We start from the raw sequence: 26,699 nt of genomic DNA, 5'->3' as shown, positions 1-26,699 counted from the left end.
ATACCGGAATTCTATTTGCATTCAAATTACAAATATGAAAATCATAGGCAACCAACCGAGCATGCCATCTGCCATTAGGCAAATCGATAACTATGATAACAAAAAAAAGGAAAATTAATATTAAATACATAATATTATAAAGGGAGAAAATAAAAATAGATGAAAGTATAAGACGAAATAAAGATAAAACATAGTCATGCTCTGCTACATAGCAAGCTTTCAGTCACAAAACACCGTAAAAATCAAGAAGTATAACCTGTGTGTCCATTTGGGCCTCAGAATACTATAATTCATGACAAAAAAAGGTACAATAGATGAAAGTATGAGAAGTAATAATGATAAAAAAAAATATGCATACCCTGCTATATAGCAAGATTTCATTCACAGAACACCATGAAAATCGAGAAGTATAACCTTTGTGTCAATTTGAGCCTCAAAATCCTATAATTCATGAGGGGAAAAAAAACTAGTTTGAGAGTACAGAACAAAGTCCAGTCAGCAATAACTATTAAAAAAATAACCATACTCTGCTATAAAACAAGCTTTTCAATCACAAAACACCATGAAAATCAACAAGTATTACCCTTTGAGCCTCACAATCCTATAATTCGTGAGGAAAAAAACTACTTTGATTGTACAGAACAAATTCCAGGCAGCAATAACTATTCAAAAATCAATCCAAATGCCATAATCATAAGATATATAATAGTAGATGGTAGATACTAGCAGACATCATAGATTCAGACATTGAAATTACTTCAAACTATTTCAACCCAAAAAAAAACATCTTCCAATGTATCCAAAATGTAAAGGCAAATAACGAAATTACCATATCAGACAAACTCCAAATTCAAAGTCTCAAAACCTAGAAACACAAAACAACTACAAAACTAAAACAACCCAAACAAAATCTCATTACTCAATCACCTAACCCCTGCGACCACCAAATCCTCCAAGCGGCTTCGCGAATGAAGGAACAGACAAAGGCGGATCCGCCTGTTTTACAACGCCAGGAAGATCAGACATTCCAAGAGCAGCGAGCATATCCATTGTCTCCTTATCAACCTCAATTACTTCAGTTTTGATTGCAGATTCTTCAGGAACAAAATCCATTCTTCGCTCTCTCTCCTCTTCTTGAAGCTTGAGAGAGATCCCTCGAACCGGACCTCGTTGGATCCGTTTCATGAGATGGGTCGAGAATCCAGCTATCTTGTTTCGGAGGCGCTTTGAGGGGATTATCGCTACCTCTTCTAGGATTTTCTTGTTGGTGTGAAAATCAAGGGTCATGCGAGAGTAATACCTCTCGATCACAACTCGAGAGGATTTCTTCACTGTCTTCGTCCTTACCCGACCCATCTCTTCAGATCTTTTTGCTTGGTGAATGGAAGAGATGAAAAAACTAGCTGTGCAGCTTCTGTGCTAGGGTTTTTTCTTGGTTTTGATTTTAGGGTTTGTGTGATGGGGGATTTATATGGTTAGTGCGCGTGAAGTCGAGTATTTTTCTGAGAGTACGTCGGGAAAAGTTCAAAAGATGATCTGAACCGTTTATTTGTTGGAACATAAAGTAGGATGATCTAAACCCTCCGATTTATAGAGGTTTATATAATTTGAAGTCCCTCTTTAGATTGAAGGGCTTAGGATCATCCTATGGAGATGATCTACGTGGTACAGCCAAAAAAATTAATGGTTTGGATCATCCTATCAAGTGGGCCACTTTGTACTTTCTGAAAAATAATGGATTTACTTTGTTTTGGTAGTTGAGCTGGGGTTGAACCTAGGCCTCTAGGCCAATGGCAGTGTCTTTGAACATTGGGCTAGAGGCTCGATCCCAAACCACTGGACTTACCTGCGCATACAAAACATATAATCTCTTGTGGCCTACTATTTTAGGCCATGTTAATTTTAGATTGCGACAACTGATTGTGAGCTTGAAACCGATTATTGGACTCATAATTAAAGAAAATTTGAGTCCAATATTAGGTTTGAGGCTCACAATCGGCGGTCACAATCTAAAACAAACAGGGCATTATAAATTGAAATTATAGTTATGCTAAGAAACATTTTCATGATAAAATAGTTTGTGTTCTTCAACTGTTCTCATGATATCTCATTCTGGAATTAGTAATCAATTCTTATTATGTGGAATGCTTCCTAATTAGAATCATGTTTTTTTAACTTTAACTTATTTCTAATAATCATATCTCCCCTAACGATAGGTCTCTTTCAAGTGGGAAAAAACTAGAGGAAATGTATTTGGCTAGTATTGGGAGGCGCAGAGACAACTCCATGGTGAGGATCATCACCAGGGTTTAAATTATCAGATTGTAACAGTAGATCTTCACCGAGGTTAAGAAGATCAGATAGTGAAGCCATCAATCGGATTTGTTGGTGGAGTGGAGTAGGTCTTGGGTTTAAGACCGAACAACTATAAAATCCCCGGTGAGCTCTCATTTCCTCTTTGCTCTTCTTTATTCACTGCACTTGGATTTTATCTTTCATGTATTAAATATTAAATTAATCTTTAACTTCAAATTTAGTGTGAATTCGGCATTAGGTTTTTAAAAGGGCGTAATTTTTATAAAGCCCAACTCACCCCCTCTTGAATTGCCATCTACCTGAGCATATTTTCTAAACACACCACCACCCATATTAAAGGGATAGGAGTGTGAGACACGAGACAATTATCCCAAGACAATTCATAAGAGATGGAATTGGTTTGATGTCTTGCCCGCCTAATCGAAGTAAAGCACGTTGAAGGGTTGAGGTTGATGATCTGGATAAAATCCATCTGTCGGAGCTCCCTCAAGTTATATAAAATTAGACGAGGTGGATAGTAGGGTTGAGATTGGATTTTTGTATAACTTATATGGCTTTGATAGGTTATAACTCCCCTACACTTACCTAGCTTTGGTCCCAGTTTTGGTGTAGCAGCTATATTTCGGTTCATCCTTTTATTGTTTTAATAATTGGAACAAAAAATCCCATAACTTTAGGCCACGTTTGGATACCAGCAAGATTTAGATTTAGATTTAGTTGATATTTTTAACTGGATCAGATCCTTAGATTTCCAAATCAGCTACAACAGTGCAAAAATTTTCGATTTTCAAATATTTTCTGCGAGACATTATTTGGAAATCAATATTTGTGGCAACTTCCGTCACCATCGCTGCTCCTCGATGTTGCTCCGGCAGCAACGAGACATCCCTCCCTCCCCCTCTCTCTCTCTCTCTCTCTGAAAACATGATCATGAAGATGATTGACGTGTTTTGTATTCAAAACTCAAATCCAAATCAAAATACAAATGCATGAGATATGCAAACGAGCCCTTAGTGAGGATATAGATTAAGATAATGTAATTGCCAAAAGTTTATCGACAACATTATTAAAAGTGTTTATTTATGTGAAACCATCATCAATGAATATCATTTCTCAAATTTGGAAGGAAAATTAAGGGACACTGGTAGAGAATTTAATAAAAAAAGATATTTAGGTAAAGCTATTGATATTGGCACAACCATGTTTAATAACTACACAAACTCTACTCGTCTTTTTCTTAATTGTCTCACGGGAGCATTTTGAGGCTCAGTCTAATTATCAAAACATGGTAGTGCCATTATCAGCAACTTTATGTAAAAGGGGTTTTCTTACGAGAGGTTTTGCAAAAAGAAGGCCGAGAAGCCATTTCTCCCACCGGTTTTGAAGAAGCAAAACAAAACCCTCAAATCTTGGCCGGAGAAACTCAGACAAAAAGGCAATGCACTTCGATCACAAAAGCGCCACCATGCACCACCCTCATCCACCCAACTCAACCCTCTCCAGCCCCCAAAAACCACCCCAAACTTCCCCAATCCACCCCCTTGTAGTCGCCCTAAACTGCCTCGAAGACTACACCCTCGAGCAACAAACCCTCGCCGGAATTGCCACCGTCGATCACATCAGCTTAAGTCAACTATCCGACGGCCAGATCGAATCCGCATCCGCGGTCCTCCTCCACTCCCTCGCCTTCCTACCTCGAGCCGCCCAGAGCCGGCTCCATCCGCGGCAGCTCATCCTCTGTCTCGGCTCCTCCGATCGAGCCATTGACTCAGCCCTAGCTTCCGATCTAGGGCTCCGGCTCGTCCACGTGGATGCCAGCCGAGCCGAAGAGGTGGCTGATACTGTCATGGCTCTCTTCCTCGGCTTGCTCCGGCGGACTCACCTTCTCTCTCGCCATGGCTTCTCGGCTTCTGGATGGCTGGGCTCGTTGCAGCCTCTTTGCCGTGGGATGAGGAGATGTAGGGGACTTGTGCTTGGGATTGTGGGGAGATCGGCTTCGGCTCGCGCGCTGATCATTAGGAGCTTGGCATTCAAGATTAGCGTGCTCTATTTCGACCTCCATGAGGTACAAGTTGTTGAATAACATGTAAGGATAGTTTAGGTATTACCTGTAAGTTAGAGGATATTGTAGTCATTGTACATTGCTGCCCTATTTGGGACCTTTATACACATCATTTACATGATGAGCTCCTTAGTGTAGACTCTCCATCATCTCTACTCCTCTTCTTCTTCCTCATTCTAACCCTAACTCCATTTATAACACAAATGATTAAATAACACCAACTCTAGCAGCTTAAGTTTTTGGAGTAATTGGTTGTTTCGCATAAGCCACCCTCTTCAATGTTAGGAACCCAGATCGGTTCGCAATGTGATTGATCTTTTTAGAGGGAAGATTAGCCTCTGGACCCGCCTTCAAGCGAAGGGTCAATCATAGTTTGTGTGCAAAAACACAATTTCCTTGATAACTTTCTTCATTTCCCTGTAAAATGCTACTTACATGTTATTTATGCCAAGTAGAAAACTCATTTGGCATTTCCTCTAAAACTCCTACCCAGGCTAATCTAGGCACCTTAACCGTTATCTTTAAGACTCCGACCCATACCAAACAACTAGAGAGAAAACACCACACATTACAATTATCTAAACTAATTTATTAATTCGACCCCAGGTGGGGCTCATCTAGGCACGTAACATACAATTTCACATCACTTTGGATTTGGTTAGAAATGTTCCTGTTTCCCATCTCCATTTAGATTAGTCTCCCTCCAGCCACGTCTGTGGAATTGAAATGAATGTAGTATCTGGAGTCTTTCAAATGGGTTTGTTTTCAAATGTTGATGATTGAAAGTATGGTGCAATTGCACTTTGGAAACTATGGTTAACTGGGGATTGTCTTCTTGGTCACTATCCCATGGGTTTAGTGCTTCAATATGTTGATCACTATCTGCTTCACCTAGATAGTCAAGTGGTCAGGTTCTTTTGATACGGAAAGCGTTTTTTCTCCAAAGTTTATTTCTCAATAAATTTGACTGACTGTGGTACCTGTAAGGGGGAAATTGTTCTTCAGCCTTGCTTGTTTTAATCCTATTGAGGGTAGTGCTAGTACAGGGCAAGCAAGAGGCTCACATGCAAATGGAGGGCATCTAGGTTGGAGTATGCTAAAAATCATAATGACATGTAAATACAGATGAATGGCAGCACCATTAGTGGAGTTATTCTAAATGCCTTAATCTCAATCTTTTAAACTGTATTGCGAAGAAAAGTTTCACTATCTTGAAATGGAGACATGAGAAATGGATGACAACATTTGAAAAGTTTTAAGTCTGAACTCAAATGCGATAGGGGGCAGCTCCTGTTCTAACTTTAACTTGAGCCATTCTTTGATAATTTTATGTTATATCATGTTAAATGTTTGTTTATGAAGGTTTTAAGCCCAGTTAAAATCCTAGGTGGAGGGTTATTTTACCGGGTATAGAATCAATGAAGAAGATCCGTGGTTACTTGGGGGAAGAGTTGTCGTCTTGAAGGTTATAATTCTTGAAATATTTTTTGGTTTGAAATTCAAATCCAGAAGGATTCGTTCGTCAAACTGATAACAGAAATAGATGAATAGCCCACACATAACATGGGAGGGTTAAAATTGTTGAGTAGAGTATTTGTTGGTTTTTCCCTTTTGTCATAGTAGCACACACATACCATAAGGGTTAAAATTGTTGAGTAGAGGATTTGTTGATTTATCCTTCTGTCATAATAAGAGGCTTGTTGCATTGGTAAGGACAGAAATCAGTTTATGGGACTTCAAAGCTCTCACATTTTCTTAGCTCTCACATTACTGGCGTCCTTACTTGTTACCTTAAGAGTCTGTTCTCTATAGTGACCACCAAGCACTTGGGTACTTGAATTCCTAAGGATGTGGTGGCTAAATTCGCCAAATGGGTTGAGTTCCTTTAGGAGTATATGCCAAATGGGTTGAGTTCCTGTAGGAGTATATGCTTATTTTCAAACACAAGGTTTGTGTTGTGAACAAGGCTGCAGATGCTTTGAGTCGTAGAGTCGCCATATTAAACACGATGTTGGTTAAGGTGGTGGGTTTTGAGGTTATGCGTGGAGACTACACATCATGTGAAGATTTTAGTAGAATCTACACACAATTGTCTGGGGGTCAATCCGGGTCTCGATCCGATTTCGTCTTTTCAGGAGGGTTATCTGTTTCCAGGAAAGAAGTTGCGTTTCTCTGCTACATCAATGAAAGAATTCATAGGTAAAGAATCACAAGTAACTTTCTTACAATAAATTCTAATGCCTACATTGTCCAAGAAATCAGTGGACTATTTTCCAGGAACATGCTGCCCTCAAGTATATATGGAGTTCAGTTGGAGCTCTTAAGCAGAAGATTTCTAGTTCTATTGATCTCACATGAACTTGATGACATGAGTTCAGTTTGAGCTTTTAAGCAGAAGATTTCATTAAAGTTGCATGTGGTGCTCATTATTCTAACATGCTTTAGTTAGGTTCTATATCTAATTATATATTGAATTCTTTCTCTAGCATTTGACTGTGCTTAACACAATTTTGTACAGGCAAAAGTAAAATCAGGACGACCTTCTATTACATTTCCTCCGGCTGCACGAAGAATGGATACACTTAATGATCTACTTGCATCAAGTGACCTTATTTCACTCCATTGTGCCCTGTCCAATGAAACAGTTCAGATTATCAATGGTGAATGCTTGAAACATATAAAACCTGGTAATTTTCAGTCAATTTCTTGATTTTTCTTGCGAATCTTGTATTTTCTTTTCAATATACTGTTGCTCTATATAATTTAAATATGATTATTTGACTGCTTGTATATATGACCATCTCTTCATTTTTGCATCTAAAGAAGGATGGATATGTTTCTGCGCAGGGGCATTTCTTGTGAATACAGGTAGCAGTCAGCTGTTAGATGATTGTGCTCTGAAACAGCTTCTGATTGATGGAACCATTGCGGGTTGTGCATTGGATGGTGCTGAAGGGCCACAATGGATGGAAGCATGGGTATGAGCATTAGCCTTAGGGTATTATTGTCAAATTCTGTTACATGAGTTGTGGTAAATCTGTACAGCTCTATGTTACATATTATTGGTTTAGTTTGCTGCCTCTACTGCCAACTCAGAATTTCAAACTAAATTTGTATCAGATGAACATGGACTTCTCTTGCTTTCATCAAACATACCATACAATTTCCTTATGAGAAGTTAATTTGTTATAGCATATCCTCATGAAAGGTAGCTTCTTTGGTATTAGCTTTGGAATAGCAACTGAGAAGCTAGAAATAACAACGAATGCCAGAAATTATTTAAATATTCCAAAATTATGAAAATTATCAGGTTAGGGCAGGTGCTACTTATTTCTGATAGTGTTTTAACAAGTAAAATTTAGAACTTTATTAATAAGATCATGGTTTTAAATTTTCACTGAAACTGACGTGCAATGTCAGAAATGTTTCTATTTCCATCCCCACCGAAACAGAAATGCATAACGAAACCAAAAACAAAAGTGTATTATTGTGTCATACCAATATGTGTTACATAATTATATTTACATGAATTGCATATTAAATGTGGTGTATGTATTATGTCTAAATATTTATATAAATTACGCGTGAAATCCGGTATGTATGTACTGAATTATTAGACGTGCACGATGCACATTTCACTAGGGGTTTGATGTTGGTTTTTGCTTATGGCGGGTGGTTTTTGCTTATGTGATGGTTTTTAGTGTGTTTGTACTTATTCTAGCACTTCCTGAACTTTCATCTTAAATTGTCATTATTTGATATGTTTCCATATATTTCTATAATTGTACATAATTTCCACCGAAATTTTCATTTGAAGCCGAAATATTTTCATTTCTGTCATGATCAAAATCCATACTGAAACTGAAACTTTAAGACTTAAATAAGATTATATTATGGACTATACATACAAAGAAGACCATTGTTGGACACTAAAAGTACAACATAATTGACATAAGCCCGCCGAAAGGGCCACCTATACATTAGATATGCACTTCTAGAACTAAATATCACATCTGGTTCCTTTTTTCCTTAATGGTAATATGGTTCCTTCCATATTCATTAAAAGACTCACCTTCCCATTGTTAAACCTCTCCCACATCAATGCAGAACAATTTTGAACTCAGAATATGATGAATGCAAACTTGTAGGACTCCTGTCATTCAAAAAAATAAAATAAAATAAAATTGTAGGATTTCAATAAAGAAAGAAAGGAAAACTATTTTGATCAAACATGATTTGATCAGCTTAAAATTGATTACTCAAGAAACCCTAACCATATGATAAAACCGTCATTTGGGTTTTTCCAGAAGTTACCTCAAACCAACCCAAAATGGCTTAAGAACTGGTTGATTGATTGGAAAGTTTTATCCAGCAAGTAAAATTTTAAGATAATCTGAAAGGATTAACTTAGTGACAACGAAAACAACTCAGTGGACTTTGCAATGTTTGTAAGAGTTAGTATTTAATATAGTTATAGTACTCTTATAGAATGAAATCGTTATCTTTCAAAAAAAAAAAACTTATAATACTCTTGATTTATATGTAAAAAACCCTTGACCTTGATTTTGGATCTGAGCTTGTGATATGGCACAAAACTGTATGTCTAGATTAACCAAGTGAGAAGGAAAACAACTCATATGATAATTTACAACTTAAAAATAAATTGCTCAAATGCCCTTTCGTGATATAACTGAAAGGATGAAAATAACCCGTTCACTTTTGAAATAATTTATACAGTGACAAAATGAATAAAGACAAAATCCAGGAGGATAGAAATGATAGGATTTTGTAGATGCAGCAGAGGTAGTGGAAAATGATGATGCTCATCAAAAGAAAGGAAATTTAATGAGCAAAATGAAAGTCTAACATGTCAATGCTAAAATAAAAAAATCTCTAATGTAACTAGAAGTAGGTGGTTGTAGCTGAATGAAAGGTTCATAAGAGTTAGTGGCAAGATGGTCTGCTCCATTGATGAGCACTATCGATCTCAAATTTTAAGGGAGTGTGTTGGTGATTGGGGGACAGCTTGTATGGGAGGTGGGTATGATTTGAAATGATAGAAAAAATTTAGATAGCTCTATGGATAAAATACTTCAATGGATCCACAAATAGTTTAGATAGCTTTAGGGTTAGAAGACTTCAATGAAACCAAGGCTAGAGCACTTCTAGAACAAGTTTCCATCTTTTATGACGGCTTTAGGAGGAAGTTGGTGGTGTTGGCAATTTGATTAAAGTTATCGCTTCAAAAGATTGTAAGCAAGAAAAGGCAACGAAGGCATGGAGACTAGATTCGCGGAGATGCAAGTTCAAACATTTCAAGTATTGAGCGTGGTGCAAATCCTACAGTAAGTTTGTCAAAGAATGATAGATGTGTGTCTCCACAAGATTTAGAGGACAGTGACCCTAGTAGGCCGAACTCTAGGTTGGAAGATGGGTGCTCCATGCCAAATTCTTGAGCCTATGATGTGGAAGATTATTCTATTCATCGGTGGGCTCCAACAGAGCCCTCTTTGAGACATAAGCTCACTTTTAGAGAAGTGCTAGGCTCCCTATTTGATGTAGAAGTGAAAGAAGACCAAAAGGTGATCTTGGGGCTACCTCAACGATTTCCCTAGTAGGAGATAGAATTGATCGTATGAAAAAGTGTTTAGTTAGGCCGGAGTCTCTGAGGCTCCACTGATTGATATCTCTTTGAGATGTGAGGAAACACGAGACGCTCGTCATTACAGACAGGAGGGGGCTGAGGATAGGGGCAGTGCTAGCGTTGTTAGAAGAGATGTGTTGAACCCTCATTAATAGAAGGGCCAGCATTGACGTTCACCAAAAGCTAGGAGATGAGGTAGTTTTGGTAGATCTTGTAGTCTCCTATCGAATCATAGGCCGAGGGGAAAGGATGATGATGTGATGTCTCTGCTAGAGTTGCTTCAGTTGGTAGTCAGCTGGACTAAGTGTTTTAGAGAGCTTGGTGGGGCTGTGCTTGGCCTAAGAGTCGAGAGGGAGATTCAAATATTGAATATCTTGCCATTGGACTGGTGATTCAAGATGGGACACATGCTGCAAGCTTGCAGTGCCAGGTTGCTGGTATCAGGGTACATTGCACACGGCATTTGTGAGGCAAAATGCCGTAGTGATGGGACCAATCAATAAAGGGCTTTTATCGAATAGGGAGATTGCCAGTTCACTAGATGGCAGCAATTGAACGCGAGTAAAAGCTTGCTTGGTCCACTAAATCATCATGTTATGATGTTTTTTCTCTTGTTAGAAGGCCTTATTTCTTAGGGCTTGGGTATACGTTCTTTTCGCTATGGGATCCACAACAAGAGATGCAATACTATTTGGGGCTCGATGTGGGGTCAAGCCAATTCTGGTGTCTGAAACTGCGTCTTGCCAGAAATGCAGGTAGCCGGTGGGTATTTGTGATTGTCCTCTCTGGTGCGACCTAGAAACCATTAAAGAGTTGAGATAGAGACTAGTCGGGTTGGGCTTGTAGGAGTCAAGTCGACCCAACAAGTCGGTCTTGGTCAAAGAAGCAAGGATAGTGAGTTTAATAGGGTCAAAATAGCTAGAAATTGTGACAGGCTTTCGGATCACGGTAGCATCTACGCCAATGGCCTGTGCCCTTGGAGAGAGAGGCTAATAGAGCTTAGGTTTCATCAAACTTGGCGACGAAGCTGACTGCAAAGGCAATAATGCTGGGTGGTGGCCCCTCAGATCAAATGGGTGATCATCATTTATTAAGTGACTTAGAGCCCAATGTGCTCTTGGGGATGGAGAAGAGAAAATATAGGTATTTGTTTTAGTCACATATGATGATAATCTTTCTTCATAGTGGATAGTGGGCCACCAATCAGAAACAGATAGGGTTCTAGACAGTGGGTTTGGTATGGAGATAGAGGACTGGGCTGAAAACACCTTGCTAAAGGTTAGTACTTACTAGTTTTTTAGGCATCTCATTTGCAGACAAGGAGCCGGGGGCAAACAAGTTATTTTCTTTCCTAGAAAGAGACAAGGAGACAGCGGGATCCTCTATTGTCTCTAGAGCAGGAGTAGGGGCAAGGTTTTAAATTTCGATTTCGATTTCGATTTTGATTTCGATTTCGGTCGCCACAGAAATGGAAATGTTTTTGTTTCGGTGAAAATTTTGTAAAATCACAGAAATGTATGAAATCTATGCAGATGATAGAATTTTATGATGAAATGCTAGAATATGCACAAATACTCACTTAGTAACCATCAGATAAGCAAGACATCAACCATAATGGTTTAAAGGGATATCTAAGAGCCCTTTAACGGAACACTAGAGTCTTTTTAAGGGATATTTAAGAGCCCTGATTTTCTTTTCATAAAAGTTATAGCCTTGACGATTTTATGGGTGAAATCTCTCGCAACCAAGTTTGTATCCGCTTACGAACTTTGGGAAGGCTGGAAAGAAGTGTGTCTTACTGCGGAGAATAAGCAAAAGATCACCCAAGAGTGGACTCCGCCAGCGATGGGATATTTTTTTTTGAAAATTGACTTTTATTAATCCCTAGAAAGCCAAGAGGGGACAAGGTGTCCCCATCCAGATTACATAATCAGCAGCCCAGAACAATTACAGTTTAAAGGTACAATAACAATCTAAAACTACCCATCCCCCATTCCCTTTACATTACCCGTTATGCACAACTGCATTGACTCCTGCATAGCACCCAGTTTTGCCAACTCATCCGCCATAACATTCGCCGAATGCCTTCTGTGAATAATTGTCTGTTGGATCTTACTTACAATATCCTTAATCTCCATAATATAATTTTGCAACCTCCATGGTCCTCTTGAATTGTCAGAAGCCCACGAGATTACATTCGATGAGTCTCCTTCGACAATAAGGGGTTTAGAGAAATGAGATGAATACCATTTTAATCCAAACAGTAGAGCTCTCACCTCCGCCTCATTGGCATCACAAATCCCTATGGGAGCGGAGTAAGACATCAATATGTCCCCCTTCTCGTCCCTCAATACTCCACCTGCTCCTGCTTGTCCTGGGTTTCCTATAGAACTACCATCGAAATTCAACTTCAAAGAACACGGCTTTGGCGGCTCCCATTTTGGCGTGATTTTATCCTTAATCTTCCTCTCCCAAATCACCGCGTTCCTGTTTCTCAGAATTTCCCCAATTCCATATGATGTCCCTCTAATGCTCTTTAACCATGATATAAGCTCAATTTTTACTTCAATTCCATTCCTTTCACAGGTCTTGTTTTTCTCCGCGAAGATACGGTTATTTCTCTCCTTCCAAATGCTCCAAATGAGAGCATAAGGTAGCAGCTTCCAGAGCAACTGCCCTGTTTCACCAAAAGCTACTAAATACCAATTAGTGAGCACCCTCCGAATCGATTTTTGGGAAACCCATTTGACGCCGAAAGCATTAACCATCCCCATCCATACCCGATTGGTGAACGGGCAGTGGAGAAGTAAATGATCAAGCGATTCCTCTGCCTGTTTGCACAAAATACATCTAGTGGCCATTTGAAAACATCTTCATTTTATATGTTCACATGTATTGATTTTCTCATGTACTACTGTCCATGCAAAAGCAATTACACGCAGTGGAGCTAAGGATTTCCAAATACTTGCATGACAGATTGCCTTTTTATCTCCATTGTTCAAAACAGAGAAAATAGATTTAGAAGAGAATTCGCCGTGAGCTTCCGGGGTCCATATTCTTTCATCCGACTCCCTCGGCTAGTAATACTGAGACTCGAGTAGGCAAACAAGAGAAGCAAAACTATTAATCTCCTCGCCTTTCAAATCACGTCGTAGTCTGATATCCCAAAAAATCTTTCCCGCCTCCGGGTCCCTTAACATATACTCCAAATGTGGGCATCCTTTTTGCTTGCCAATGTAAACAATCTAGGAAAAGCATCTTTGAAACGTTTCTTACCGACCCATAAGTCCGACCAGAAGTGTACCTCATTGCCCTTTCCCACTCGAAATCGAACGAAGGATTCAAAATCATCTTTTGACGAGCATATCAATCGCCATGCTCCCGATCCCTTTCCAGTAGATGGGTTTTTGACCATCCATTCTCCAAGTTCCTCCCCCCCGTACTTGTCTCCCACTACCGAATTCCACAAAGCGTTTCTTTCTTTCCCATATCTCCAGAACCACTTACCCATTAAAGATTTATTGCGCATTTTCCTATCCCAAGTTCCACGGGTTTTTTAGTTTTGACACCCTTTTCCAATTGATCAGATGTCTGAGCCTTTTACAATGATCATTCCCCTCCCACAGAAAATCTCTCTGCAGCTTCTCGATTCTTTGCTCAATTTTGACCGGAATCTTGAACATGGGCATGAAATATACCGGCATATTAGCCAGTGCTGCCTTTATCAACGTGATTCTCCCACCGAAAGAGATATACTGCTTCTTCCAAGATGCCAGCTTCTTTTCAATCCTCTCTACCATAGGGTCCCATTGTGCTGGGAATACCATAACCCAAAGGAAGTCCAAGGTATGAAATAGGAAGGTTTGCTGCATCACATCCGATAATCTCTGCAAAAAGCTTCACTCTAACCTATGGTACGTTTATTCCAGCCAGCGTGCTTTTGCCTAGATTGATTTTTAAGCCAGATACAACTTCAAACCATCTAAAGATCCTTTTTATATACTCCGAACAGATTCCTCTTCATCCTGGATCAGTACTAAGGTGTCGTCTGCGAATTGGAGGTGGGTGATGGTTTCAGTATTCGTGTTTGGTCTTAAACCTTTGATATATCCCTTTTCCTCAGCTGTGGATAGCATCAAACTCAGTACTTCTACCACCATTATGAATAGATACGGGGAAAGCAGATCACCCTGTCTCAACCCTTGATTACTTTTGAAATACCCCTCCGCAGTACCATTCAACAATACAGAGAATGAGGCCGAAGATACAGATGAGTGGATCCAACTCCTCCATTTCTCTCCGAACCCCATTTTCGACAGAATGAAGTCCAAGACATCCCAGTCAATGTGATCATAGGCTTTCTCAATATCGATTTTGAGTAGGATGCCCCTTTTCCCTTGACGCTTGACTGAGTCGATGACTTCGTTAGCTATTAGAACTCTGTCCAAAATTTGCCTCTGTTCAACAAACGCCCCTTGATATTTTTGAGATCAGATCAGCCATTACCAATTTCTTGCCTTCTTGCCAAAATTTTGGATATGATCTTGCCAACGATGGGATATGTTAAGCTTAATTTTGATGGTTCAAGCTTGGGGAATCCTGGCCAGTCGAGATTGGCAGAATCCTAAGAAATGAGAGTGGGGAGGTCTTGTGGGCCTTTGCAGGTCCCATTGGTATAGCCGATGCTACAGAGAGGCCGAGATGAGGGCAGTTCGTCAAGGATTAAAGCTCTTTGCTAGAGATCGAAGGGAAAACGTGATAATTGAAGGAGACTCTTTGAATGTTATTCGGTGGCTCAAAGGAAATAAGAAGCACCCTTGGAGATTTGACCGTTTCGTTGATGAGATGTTCAATTGGTTTGCCTCTTTTTCGGTGGAGTTCCAGCATGTTCTCCGTATTGCCAATACGGAGGGGGATAGTTTAGCGAGAGGAGTATCCAAAGAAGTCTTGGCTTTGTTTGATTCCCTTCCATCTTAATTTTTTGTGTCTTTTTGCTTATTTTGTATTGACCTCCTTGGTCTTTTCTTGACAATAAAGTTGGCTATCATTTAAAACAAAATCAACCATAATGGTTTAATAACATCAAACACCTACTGACATGTACTATCTCGCATGTCTGATAATTTAGTATATACCGCAGTTCACATGTAATTCATTTAAATATTTATACATAACACATATGCCATATTTCACATGCAATTTATATAAATTTAAGGGAAAAATACACTAACCGTCGACTGAGGGGGCCTACCTTATACAAATTGAAACCACAGGGGGTCAACTTGTAACTTTTTAAACATTAGGGGTTAAGTTGAATGTGTCAGAAACCACAGGGGGTCTAAGTGTATTTTTCCCTAAATTTAAAGTTGTTTGGTTATTGAGATTTAAAGTTAAATTGAATGTTGTTTGGTTATTGTCATTTAAAGTTTTCTGCTCATGTTACATTTTTATAGCTGATTGGTTATTGTCATTTTTTTTACTCTTTTATTGGGGCTTTGGGAAAAGAGTTAAATTCTTCCCTTTAGTATTTTTTTTCTTCGAATGTTACCCTTCAGTAGTTTTATGTATGCAATTATATTGATCATTTCAAAGGCATGAAAGAATGTCCTAACGTATCAATTGCATGTCAGTTCTCTGCACTGATTTAGATCTTTTCAAGTGCATGCACATTATTTCTAACCATATCTAACGTATCTTTCTATGTCAGATTTGAAGCACATTTCATTGCAGGCTCAATTTTTATCTGTTTGTGACAATGATTTCATTTCTTTTATTTGGTGGTGGGCACTGATCTATCCAACTGTCCCTTCAGGTAAGGGAGATGCCAAATGTATTGATACTACCCCGCAGTGCAGATTACAGTGAAGAAATATGGATGGAAATAAGGGAGAAAGCTGTTTGTATGTTGCAGACTTTCTTCTTTGATGGGCTTTTTCCAAAAGATGCCATTTCTGACGAGGATGATGAAAACAGTGACATTGAAATCGAAGGCGAGCAATTGGAGAAACAAGAGAAAGAAGCTCAGATGGCAGATGAAAGCCAGGTGAGTCCACAATACAGCCAGAAACAAAGTATCAATAAATTGGAGTCCCAAGTTCAGTCTCAAGGTTCAAGTGTATCTCGAAATACGTCTACTCGATCTGAAGGCAGGGCTAGCAGGTCAGGTAAGAAGAGTAAAAAGAGGCCTACTCGCCGTAAATTACAACAAAAGTTAGATGACCCTTCTGCATTAGAAAGAGATAGAAATTGTACCTCACAAAGAGAAGAAGATAGTAGAGATCAAGTGTTAAGTTCGAGTTCTCGTTTTGCGTCCCCAGAAGATAGTAGAAATAGGCAATCTTATGCAGTTGAATCTACTCCAGAATCAGCTTCTGAAAAGCAGGCAGCATTAAGCATACGGCTCAGTAGAAAATCTGGTGAACTGCTGAAAGATGGGTATTGTATAGCTTTACATGCAAGGGATCGACCTGGGTTTCATGTGTCCAGACAAAGAGTCCTTGGCGGTGGTTGGTTCCTGGATACCATCTCTAATGTGACAAAAAGGGATCCCGCTGCACAGTTCCTTGTTGTTTTTAGAAGCAAGGTATGTAATCGGGAACTCCTTTCTCGATCTATAATTATGGGTCAAGTCTATACTATCTTTGCAGTTCAGACTGGCAATCAATCAATAATTGTGACACATACTAGTTGTTCTTATTTAACTGATGTGGTATTTGAATTAATTTCTCAGGACACCATTGGATTGCGATCATTTGCTGCTGGTGGAAAATTGTTGCAGGTAATTTCAGATTCTTGACTCGATTGACTTAGTATTTTGCCGTCGTTTTATATTATAGCAGTGCAAGTAATAGGCTGTCATTCTTTGCTTTTACTTTCTTTTTAAGGTATTTTATGCAATTTCTGTGTGCTTAACTGATATTCATTTCAAGCTAAAGGTGGCTCAGACTGTTCATGATACACCTGTGTATAAAAATTTCACAGCTTTTCCTCTAATTATATGCATGTTTATGAAAATTCCATATTCCCCCCCAAAATATATGTAAACGCATGCTTATGAAAGTCCATGTCTCTTCCCCTGAATACATGTGAACACACAAAAGCTGGAAAACTATCTATGTTGTTTAGCTGATTCTAGGTTCCGCAACAGAACCGAATCGGTCCCAAAGAAGTCACTAGAAATAACCACAATGTTGATAGATGTATATTCATGGTTGTAGACAAGTACAAGTGGCTCTAGTACTAGAATACCAGTTTAAATATTGTAAAATGTATTAGGTTGCACATTGCACCCAAAACATCCCATATGAATTTAAGAGTAGTTGTCTCTTGATTAATAGACCTCTGTACTTGTATACAATCGCTAAACTGCACTTACTAAAAGATGTAACGAGTAGAAGAAAAAATTTAATACACTAATAAGGATAATTATGCCCCTATTTCTGAATAGAAAATTATGTGATGGGGCAATGATAAATCAACCCCCTAATATCTTAAATCGACCTCCATGTCTCTCTCTCTCTCTCTCTCTCTCTCTATATATATATATATATATATATATAATAGCATAAGAGAAAATGAGGAATTATGTCCATTTAACACGTCAATGTGGATGATTTTTACCCTTTTTTGCCCTCCCCACATATCTCCACATATCTGTACATACTATCCCTGTAAGGGTCAAAAAGGTATGAATTTTGGAATTAGTTGAAAAATCTTCGAATCATGATTTGCTAGCCACCTTCCCCAAATACTACGTCTCCCCCATCCTTTGCAATTGTATGTGTTCAGAGATTTGTCCTATTAGATGTGATGAAAAACTGCATGGAAAGACTATTTCTTGAAAGGTTGCTAGCAATAATAAGTACCGACAGAAGCTAGCAATAATAATCATTACGTGGTAAAGTCGTAAAGTTGTGTTTGGAAATTACGGACAATGGGTACCTGGATATGACAATTACGGAAAAAACTACAGAGAAGAGTTATCAACATATGACAATTACGAAAAAACTACTTTTCCTTATTAATTTGTTGAGGATATTACGAATTCCGCACACCTTTAAAAATATTTACCAATTCCGGGCACCTTAAGAGGAACATCAAATTAGCAGATTATTGAAACCTCTATAGATTGGAGGGCTAGGATCAGCCTATGGAAATGATTTTACGGGCACCACCTATTGATGTTGTATTCTATCACATGGACGGTTTGGATCAACCGATGATGTGGTCCGTATAGTTCTTTGTTGGCCCGTGCATCGCACGGGGTCTTTTACTAGTGTGTGTGTGTGTGTGTGTGTGTGTGTGTGTGTGTATATATGCACTGCCTCTATATGGGGGTCGATTTAAGATATACGGGGTCGATTTATCACTGCCCTATATAATATGGCCCAACTTTGCTTTACTTTAGATGAATTCCTTTCATGCTTTATGTATGAATCAAGCTTTTCTTTTCTTTTCTTTTTGTCTCAGATAAATAGAAGTATGGAATTTGTATTCGCAAGTCACAGCTTTGATGTTTGGGAGAGCTGGATGTTGGAAGGTTCTTTTCTAGAGGAATGTAGGCTTGTCAATTGTAGAAATCCCTTGGTAAGTTTATTTGGTGCACAATTTTCCTCCTATCAGCTTGCTAGTCTTGTAATATTTATGTGCTGGGCTCTTCTTACATATTTTTTGGTGTATATATATATATATATATATATATATATATATATATATATATATATTGTAAAATTGTTGCCTTTTTTCACATCTTTGTTTGCTTGTCAACATTCATTTGACCCTATTCTTTTGGAGTTATGGTTTACTAATATGTCGTTCTCTATTGGGAATAGTTCTTACCGTCTTTGCTATTGAAAATGCTTGTGAAAATGAAAATAATGCGATACTGTAAAGATTGAGTCGATATAATATGCCTCTCTTTCTTTTTCTATATGCCTCCTGTTCCCTCTGCAGTATGTCCATTTTGCTATCGAAAAGCACATATTAGCTAATTTCTTTAGTGACCTATCATTTAGGCTTGATTGGGCTGTTATAAACTTATAATTGCTACTAGCTCTATGAAAGGTTGGAGATAAAAAGTGGATTATCAAGAAAGGAACAAATGATGGGAGATAAAAACCAAGAACAAAGGGATGCTTTACTATGAACGGACAACTTGGGAAGTTGAGCTGGTGATTCAGTGTAAAGGAGGATCCACGAATTTGGATCTTGTTTTATGTTTATTGCGTTTTACTCTAGTTGGAATAATAGTAGAGAGATAAAGATATCATCTTCCTTTGCTTAAGTTCTTGTTATTCTTATTGGATTTCATAGTTTGTAAGCAAGATTCCTAGACCCAAATTCATGGTTCTTTTTTCACACTGCATCATATTGGTATCAGAGCCCGAGTTTGGTCCTTTGAGATCGATCATGGCACCGTCATGGAGAGATGCAATTTTTGAAGATGTTGATCATGGGTGGAAGGTAGAAGAAGTAGCTGATCTACTTCATCAAGTTGAATCCCTTAGACAACAACTTCCATTGAACAACACTTTTGTTGAGAATGAATACTATGAAGGTATGAAAATAATGCGAGCGATACTGTAAAGATTGAGTCGATATAATATGCCTCTCTTTCTTTTCCATATGCCTCCTGTTCCCTTTGCAGTATGTCCATTTTGCTATCGAAAAGCACATGTTAGCTAATTTCTTTAGTGACCTATCATTTAGGCTTGATTGAGCTGCTATAAACTTATAATTGCTACTAGCTCTATGAAAGGTTGGAGATAAAAAGTGGATTATCAAGAAAGGAACAAATGATGGGAGATAAAAACCAAGAACAAAGGGATGCTTTACTATGAACGGACAACTTGGGAAGTTGAGCTGGTGATTCAGTGTAAAGGAGGATCCACGAATTTGGATCTTGTTTTATGTTTATTGTGTTTTACTCTAGTTGGAATAATAGTAGAGAGATAAAGATATCATCTTCCTTTGCTTAAGTTCTTGCTTAAGTTCTTGTTATTCTTATTGGATTTCATAGTTTGTAAGCTAGATTCCTAGACCCAAATTCGTGGTTCTTCTTTCACACTGCATCATATTGGTATCAGAGCCCGAGTTTGGTCCTTTGAGATCGATCATGGCACCGTCATGGAGAGATGCAATTTTTGAAGATGTTGATCATGGGTGGAAGGTAGAAGAAGTAGCTGATCTACTTCATCAAGTTGAATCCCTTAGACAACAACTTCCATTGAACAACACTTTTGTTGAGAATGAATACTATGAAGGTATGAAAATAATGCGATACTGTAAAGATTGAGTCGATATAATATGCCTCTCTTTCTTTTTCCATATGCCTCCTGTTTCCTCTGCAGTATGTCCATTTTGCTATCGAAAAGCACATGTTAGCTAATTTCTTTTGTGACCTATCATTTAGGCTTGATTGGGCTGCTATAAACTTATAATTGCTACTAGCTCTATGAAATGTTGTAGATAAAAAGTGGATTATCAAGAAAGGAACAAATGATGGGAGATAAAAACCAAGAACAAAGGGATGCTTTACTATGAACGGACAACTTGGGAAGTTGAGCTGGTGATTCAGTGTAAAGGAGGATCCACGAATTTGGATCTTGTTTTATGTTTATTGCGTTTTACTCTAGTTGGAATAATAGTAGAGAGATAAAGATATCATCTTCCTTTGCTTAAGTTCTTGTTATTCTTATTGGATTTCATAGTTTGTAAGCTAGATTCCTAGACCCAAATTCGTGGTTCTTCTTTCACACTGCATCATATTGGTATCAGAGCCCGAGTTTGGTCCTTTGAGATCGATCATGGCACCATCATGGAGAGATGCAATTTTTGAAGATGTTGATCATGGGTGGAAGGTAGAAGAAGTAGCTGATCTACTTCATCAAGTTGAATCCCTTAGACAACAACTTCCATTGAACAACACTTTTGTTGAGAATGAATACTATGAAGGTATGAAATTTTGTTTCCATGAAACTACACCGCTACTTGATATATGATGATGTTGATGGTGTTAAAGAGGAAGAAGTATCGTATGAAGAAACTAAACCAATTTTTTTGATATTTAAGCTGATATGATATCAAGAAGGAAGAATTGTTCTTTGAGGAGACCACGCCAATTTTTGACATTGATGATGATGATGATATTGGTGAGGATGAAAAAGAGTTGTAGGAGATGTGTATTAAACATCTTTTCTGACGTGACCAACTATTCCAGACAAAGATTTGTTCTGTACCACCACCGATGAGGATAGTTACGAAAAGGTTGTGTCAGGGAATTGCCACCAAGTTGAAGATGGATATTGAGGAATGTTTCCTGTTGAAGGAAATTGTGCCGAAACCTAAATTGGTTGTAGGTATCATTTTGCTTATGATGTCTAAGTTCGATGAGGCTATCAACGAACCGAAAGTAGTTCTTGCTAGTAAGGAATTTACAGATCTGATGAATTGCCACCTAGATTACTGTCAGATTGCTTTCTATGGTTCAAAGATCTGTTCTGGCCATCCATGAGCAATGGCGTCTTCGGGTTCATGGATCGTTGTTATGATGTTTTCACTAAGTGTTTAGCTTTGGTGGACGATAATTTGTACTCAATGATGAGTAGTCAAGTTCCTCATTCCGTCTCCTCTTTCTATAATTTGAGGTGAGTTATTGGGCCAAGATGTTTCATGTGTAAGAGGGAGGAGAAAATGTGGACTATTTATTTATATGTTAAAGGCAAGGCAGCGTGGACAACTAATTTGAGGTGCTTTGTAGCAAGGTTGCCAGAGCGGGAATCGAAAGCGGGAATCAAAGGCTCCTAGGGAAGAATCCTGCTCAAGGTTGTCAGAGCGGGAATCGAAAGCGGGAATCAAAGGCTCCCAGGGAAGAATCCTGCTTCCTTGCTTTGTAGTCTCTTATGTCTTCCCAACTTTGTTGGTTAATCTATTTTCCAAATGGTCCAAGGGCCTCTTTTGAGCGAAGGAAAGGATCCTATGTAGAATATCCCCTTTTGTGGTGATGCAGGGGTTGTGGAATGAAAGAAATAAAAGAATATTTGAAGAACAAGGGAGGCAAATCAAGTCAAAGTGGAACGTGATTTTTTCAAATTTAATAGCTTTGGTGACGGAATATAACCTGAGCTCAGAGACTTTCAAACATCATTTGTAATATTTATGATTTATGTATAGATATATTTCATCATCACTCAATCTATTATCGCCAGGATTCCTAACGAGATGGGGACTCCGTTACTAGGGAAGGCATATATAGGGCTTAGCATAGGCAATGGTCTGACACTTTTTTAGCGATGTTTTTCTATAGATTTGTTTTAGTTGGTTTTCTCATTATGATTCATTCATATTGGGACCCATTCTTTCTTTTATCATCAATATAGTTCCTTTTGTTTCCATTAAAAAATGCTGAATAGTGAATAACTGAATATAATGAATGAATCTATATTTAGCTAATTAATATGAGGCTATAACCTGATTGAGGCTTATGAACACGTTAGCTTATGAGGAATCTGTATACCAATCCCTTGCAATATAAGGACACACATCATCACAGCTGGGTCATATTCTGGTTGTCTTGATTTGTTTACTCAGTACGATATCATTAAGTCCTTTTCTCTTTGTCAATAGGTGGAAAACCGAAAAAAGGGAAGCCCTTATGTCATTAGATTTAACAAATGATGAACCTCATTTTATATATCTCAAGTTCAATAAATAGTCTTTTTGCCTTTTCACATGTAAGAGTATTTTTGACATTTTACAAGTAAAAAATTCTGCTGCTGGTTGTTTAGCTCCTTTCCTTTCCCCTGGCATCTTGTAGTGTATAAAGTTAGTCATCAATGCACTAGAGGGGGTGGCCTGGGGAAGAAAAGGGGGTGAATATATCATCGCTTCCCAATACAAAGTAGGAGATTTCATTTTCAAAATCCCCTTCATTGAATTTATATGGTTCAACTTATGAGAATTAGAGGTATCCTATTAATGCCATTCAAAGATGGGCCCTATCAAATAAGCATAAAAAATAACTCAGACTAATGAGCTATAACATATAAAAAAGGGGGGCAAGGTTTATGAGGTATCGTGCAGCTTGAGCAAGCCACTATAAATACACCATCTCCATGTAGTTTGACTCATCCAACCCATTCATTCTATAGGACCTCACATAGATAGGGTGTTCCTAAGAAACCATCTCCATACCACAATCCTAACCATTCGATCTATAGGAGCCTAATTTCTAGTCATCTATTTCAAAACCTCCACAAATCATAACCCTAACCATAACCTATAATCCTAACCATAACCATAATCCTAACCATAACCTATAGAATGAATGGGTTGGATGAGTCAAACAACTATGGGAGATGGGTGTATTTAGTGGGTTGCTCAGGCTGAGCGATACCTCAGAAACCTTTTCCCTATAAAAAAAATACATTGGGCCTATATAACTTATTAACTTCAATATATGTTATATCAGAATTCCAAAAAGCACAATATGAAATTATAAAAAATTACATTTTAAAATATAAATAAAAAACCTATCAGCTTGATGTAGGCTTATATTACCGCTGAGACACCATATCGGCCTGATATGCTCCTGATACAGGTGTGATTTTTTAAAATTTTATTGAGACCGGAGGTGCATATTATGTCATACTCTCTTGATTCCAATTCCTATCAACTGATACATGCCAGCGGCTGATTTTGACTCATGTCTATAACAGATGCAAGAAATACTTCCAAAATCCTACATTCACGAGCAGTTGCAACTCTGTTGGGAAACTGTGATTCTGAAAACATGAGTAGTAATTACGTGGTGATATTTGACGATGAAATAACCAGCATGCGATGAAAATTTTGGTGCCTCCGAGTTAAGGTTTTGAAGGTCTAATTTAGGAGGGAAGTATCCACAAACCTTTTGAGGTGTAAAACGTTTTTTTTGTCAGAATTGTATTAATTAGTAAAAAAATTCTCAACTTTGCTGCGATATTCTTTCGTATATATGACAAGTTGACAGCTACGCTATGACGTGTTTGTCTGATATGCTGTCTGATCTCTGGACACTTTGAGACAGTTAGTTTCGGTTTAGTAGCTTTAGCAGTCAGCCAGTCACTTAGCTGTCCGTTATAGAACATTAGACCTATGTATGCTGCGTGATAGAGATCCTCCTTGCGCTCTTTTTTTCCCAAGGCCCCTTTTTTTCCCAAGGCCCTGTTTGTTTCGAAGTACCTGTTAAACAAATTTTTACTTCTGACAGGCATTTTCCACTGTTTGTTTCTAGAAGAGCTATCATCAAGGTTAAACTTGACACAATTAAGAAGGAATATCACCTCAAGACTACAGAAAATTCCAGTTTTGATGAAGATCATTTGTCAAGGTAATCCCGTAACTCTTTTCCGGGAAGTGCCCATGAAAGATTGAACTGTATTTTTTGCAGTGATTTCTGCTGATGAGTAGCCTTCTCAAACGAAAGTGACCTTTAGAACAATCTTGTTGGTCAATGGATTGTTTAGGCTGCCACAACCTTAAGTCTCATGATCAGGTATAGCGAATGCATATAAGAAGCGTAAGTGGCCTGACCTGAAAGGCTGTAAGGTGGCTTAAAAACATCGTATATCTTCTTTTTATTGCACATATTTTTGGGTATTGGACAACCATTACTCATATAGCTGTCCATGGTTCTTTCTACTTACCATAATATTCCTACTTGAATCTAAGAATTTTGATGTGAATGGAGTTCAATCCATTTGACTATCTCATGCATCAACAAAAAAAATCTGTGGCACATATTTTGATTTTCATTATGTTGTATGAGGTGTTGGCTTCAAATGTTTTGGGTAAACAATGCTCTGGATTCTCATTTTCCCATGATTGCAATGAAATGCAGGCTGTCTTGGATGTACACATTGAGATTCTAGCAGCTGTGGGTGAAGAAGATGGAGTTGCACGTTGGCTTAATTAGGTGAGAACAAGCATAATATTTGACTCCCTTTTTTCTTTCCTTGTTTTTTGTTTGTATTCCTCTCCATCAAATTTGTAAAGCATTCATTTTTTATTATATTTAAATGGGACAATTTACCTTCTCAATATATTGTGGTTTCTGTTTGGCTGCTTTGAAAATCATCCTAAGTAAAGTGGTTTTTATTGGTTTGACCCAGCCTTTGATTGTTTCTTTCCCTTCTTTACTTTGTTGGAAATTTTAATAATTCAATGCATGAAGAATTTAGAAGACAAGGGATGGAATCTAGAGCTTACCCCGTGATATTAGAAAAATCACTTCAACTAAATGTGAAATATTCAACTCATTCCGCTTAACTTTTTGCAGCTAGTTTGTACTTTGTACCTCTCATCTTGATCATCCCCAAAGGAGACATTTTTGTTGTTCATATCATTAGTCAGCTCATGTATGCTCCAGGTTTTCTTCAACTCTTAAGCTGCTCATAGGGCTATTTGCTACTATATTACCAGCAATGGTCAAAGTTTGCGTCATGCATGCTCATTAAGGGTGCTACTCGAGTCGATTTTTGGGAATTCGGGTTGAGCTTTTACCATAAAATTGGGTTGGATTGGGGTTGATTCCAGTTCATTTTTTTAGCAAAAGCTTTAAAAAAAAAGGCTGGTCCGGTTAGATGGCCATCACCCCACTTCGGCATTTTTGTTTCCTTGGCTCCCTCTCACTTCTTAGAATAGGAGGAACTAGTCTCCTAGTAGGATGTCGAGAACAAAAGTCAAGCCATGTTATTGTTATGAACCTGAATTGGTTCGCAATGGATTTGATCTTCTTAGAAGGAAGATCAACCTCTTGATCCACTTTGATGATCCACTTTGATGGAAGGATCAATCCTCCTTTGTGCACAAAGACACTTTCTTGAACAAGTTTCTTCATTGATTTCATTATCAGTAACATGTGCTTATATAAAGTTTTAAACATAGAAATAGATGGAGATAAACATAGGAATTGCTAAATCAAGATTATCCTAATCTAAATTAGTAGGAATTTGCTAGCGTCCATCGCATAAGGCATTTCGCAGATGGTCTGTTGCATCTGACAGCAGCCACCTCGTGAATGAAGACAAAATCTGCTGAAAAGCCTCTGTGGCTGCTGTCAGAGGCTCAAATGAAAGTTCCTTTGTCTTATGAGTGAACACCTTCACTCATAAGACACGTGGGTGACACCTCTTTCCATAGCTCAGGCCAGTTCTGTTCAGCTTCTTCCCAGCCCAGCCTTATGAGTGAACACCTTCACTCATAAGAAATGTGGGTGAACACCTCTTTCCATAGCTCAGGCCAGTTCCGCTCAGCTTCTTCCCAGCCCAGCAAAGATCCCTTCTTCCCTGGATTCCAACTTGTGGATGGTGTTTCATAGGCAATTCCCAACGCAGAAGTTCCTGAGGCAAGTAAGGTATTCGGCTGTGGAGTAGAGACTTAGGCTTGCTTCCATCCATGGAGAAGCCCTTTTGGGGCAGAGAGGTGGTGGCAGTAGTACTAAGCACACCATTGTGTTCATGCCTTCCTAGTTATCTTCCTCTTGCCATGCTGCATTATACATATTCATAATCTCATGCAAAAAATATGAATGGTTGTACGTTTTTTAGCAGAACTTTCTTTTTTTTATCCAAGATTCTTACTAGACTTTACAAATTTAGGTTCCTAACTCTTACAGAATGACAATCGTGTCCTCGTTGG

At 38.4% G+C, this 26,699-nt stretch overlaps 2 protein-coding genes across 3 annotated transcripts; one reads left to right on the top strand and one right to left on the bottom strand.

Moving 5' to 3' along the window:
- Nucleotides 1-927: 927 nt before the first annotated feature.
- Nucleotides 928-1,356, bottom strand: LOC143892338 (small ribosomal subunit protein eS17-like). Its single transcript, XM_077396884.1, has one exon. It carries the CDS (start codon nucleotides 1,354-1,356, stop codon nucleotides 928-930), a length of 429 nt encoding a protein of 142 aa, XP_077252999.1.
- Nucleotides 1,357-3,669: 2,313 nt separating this feature from the next.
- LOC143875556 (C-terminal binding protein AN-like) lies at nucleotides 3,670-25,100 on the top strand. 2 transcript variants are annotated; one of them, XM_077377146.1, is made up of 7 exons: nucleotides 3,670-4,381; nucleotides 6,897-7,065; nucleotides 7,226-7,356; nucleotides 15,835-16,605; nucleotides 16,753-16,800; nucleotides 18,492-18,608; nucleotides 24,901-25,100. In XM_077377146.1, exons 1-7 carry the CDS (start codon nucleotides 3,755-3,757, stop codon nucleotides 24,973-24,975), a joined length of 1,938 nt encoding a protein of 645 aa, XP_077233261.1. In that variant the 5' UTR covers nucleotides 3,670-3,754; the 3' UTR covers nucleotides 24,976-25,100. The 2 variants fall into 2 exon arrangements, with proteins under 2 accessions (XP_077233261.1, XP_077233251.1); XM_077377136.1 differs by lacking the exon at nucleotides 24,901-25,100 and adding an exon at nucleotides 23,738-24,002.
- The last annotated feature ends 1,599 nt before the right edge of the window (nucleotides 25,101-26,699 follow it).

The sequence above is a fragment of the Tasmannia lanceolata genome, unplaced genomic scaffold (genome assembly GCF_043159265.1).
Source record: "Tasmannia lanceolata isolate RefF3 unplaced genomic scaffold, GAP_Taslan_0.1 ptg000002l, whole genome shotgun sequence".
NCBI lineage: Eukaryota > Viridiplantae > Streptophyta > Magnoliopsida > Canellales > Winteraceae > Tasmannia > Tasmannia lanceolata.
This window is presented reverse-complemented; position numbering and strand designations above follow the sequence as displayed.

What these genes read in the sequence shown, in the direction of transcription:
- LOC143892338 (XM_077396884.1), bottom strand. Translation starts at nt 1,356, where the DNA reads ATGGGTCGGGTAAGGACGAAGACAGTGAAGAAATCCTCTCGAGTTGTG.
- LOC143875556 (XM_077377136.1), top strand. Translation starts at nt 3,755, where the DNA reads ATGCACTTCGATCACAAAAGCGCCACCATGCACCACCCTCATCCACCC. An exon ending in CACAATGGATGGAAGCATGG is followed by an intron (nt 7,357 to 15,834) that starts GTATGAGCATTA and finishes CTGTCCCTTCAG; the next exon opens with GTAAGGGAGATGCCAAATGT. An exon ending in TTGTTGTTTTTAGAAGCAAG is followed by an intron (nt 16,606 to 16,752) that starts GTATGTAATCGG and finishes TTAATTTCTCAG; the next exon opens with GACACCATTGGATTGCGATC.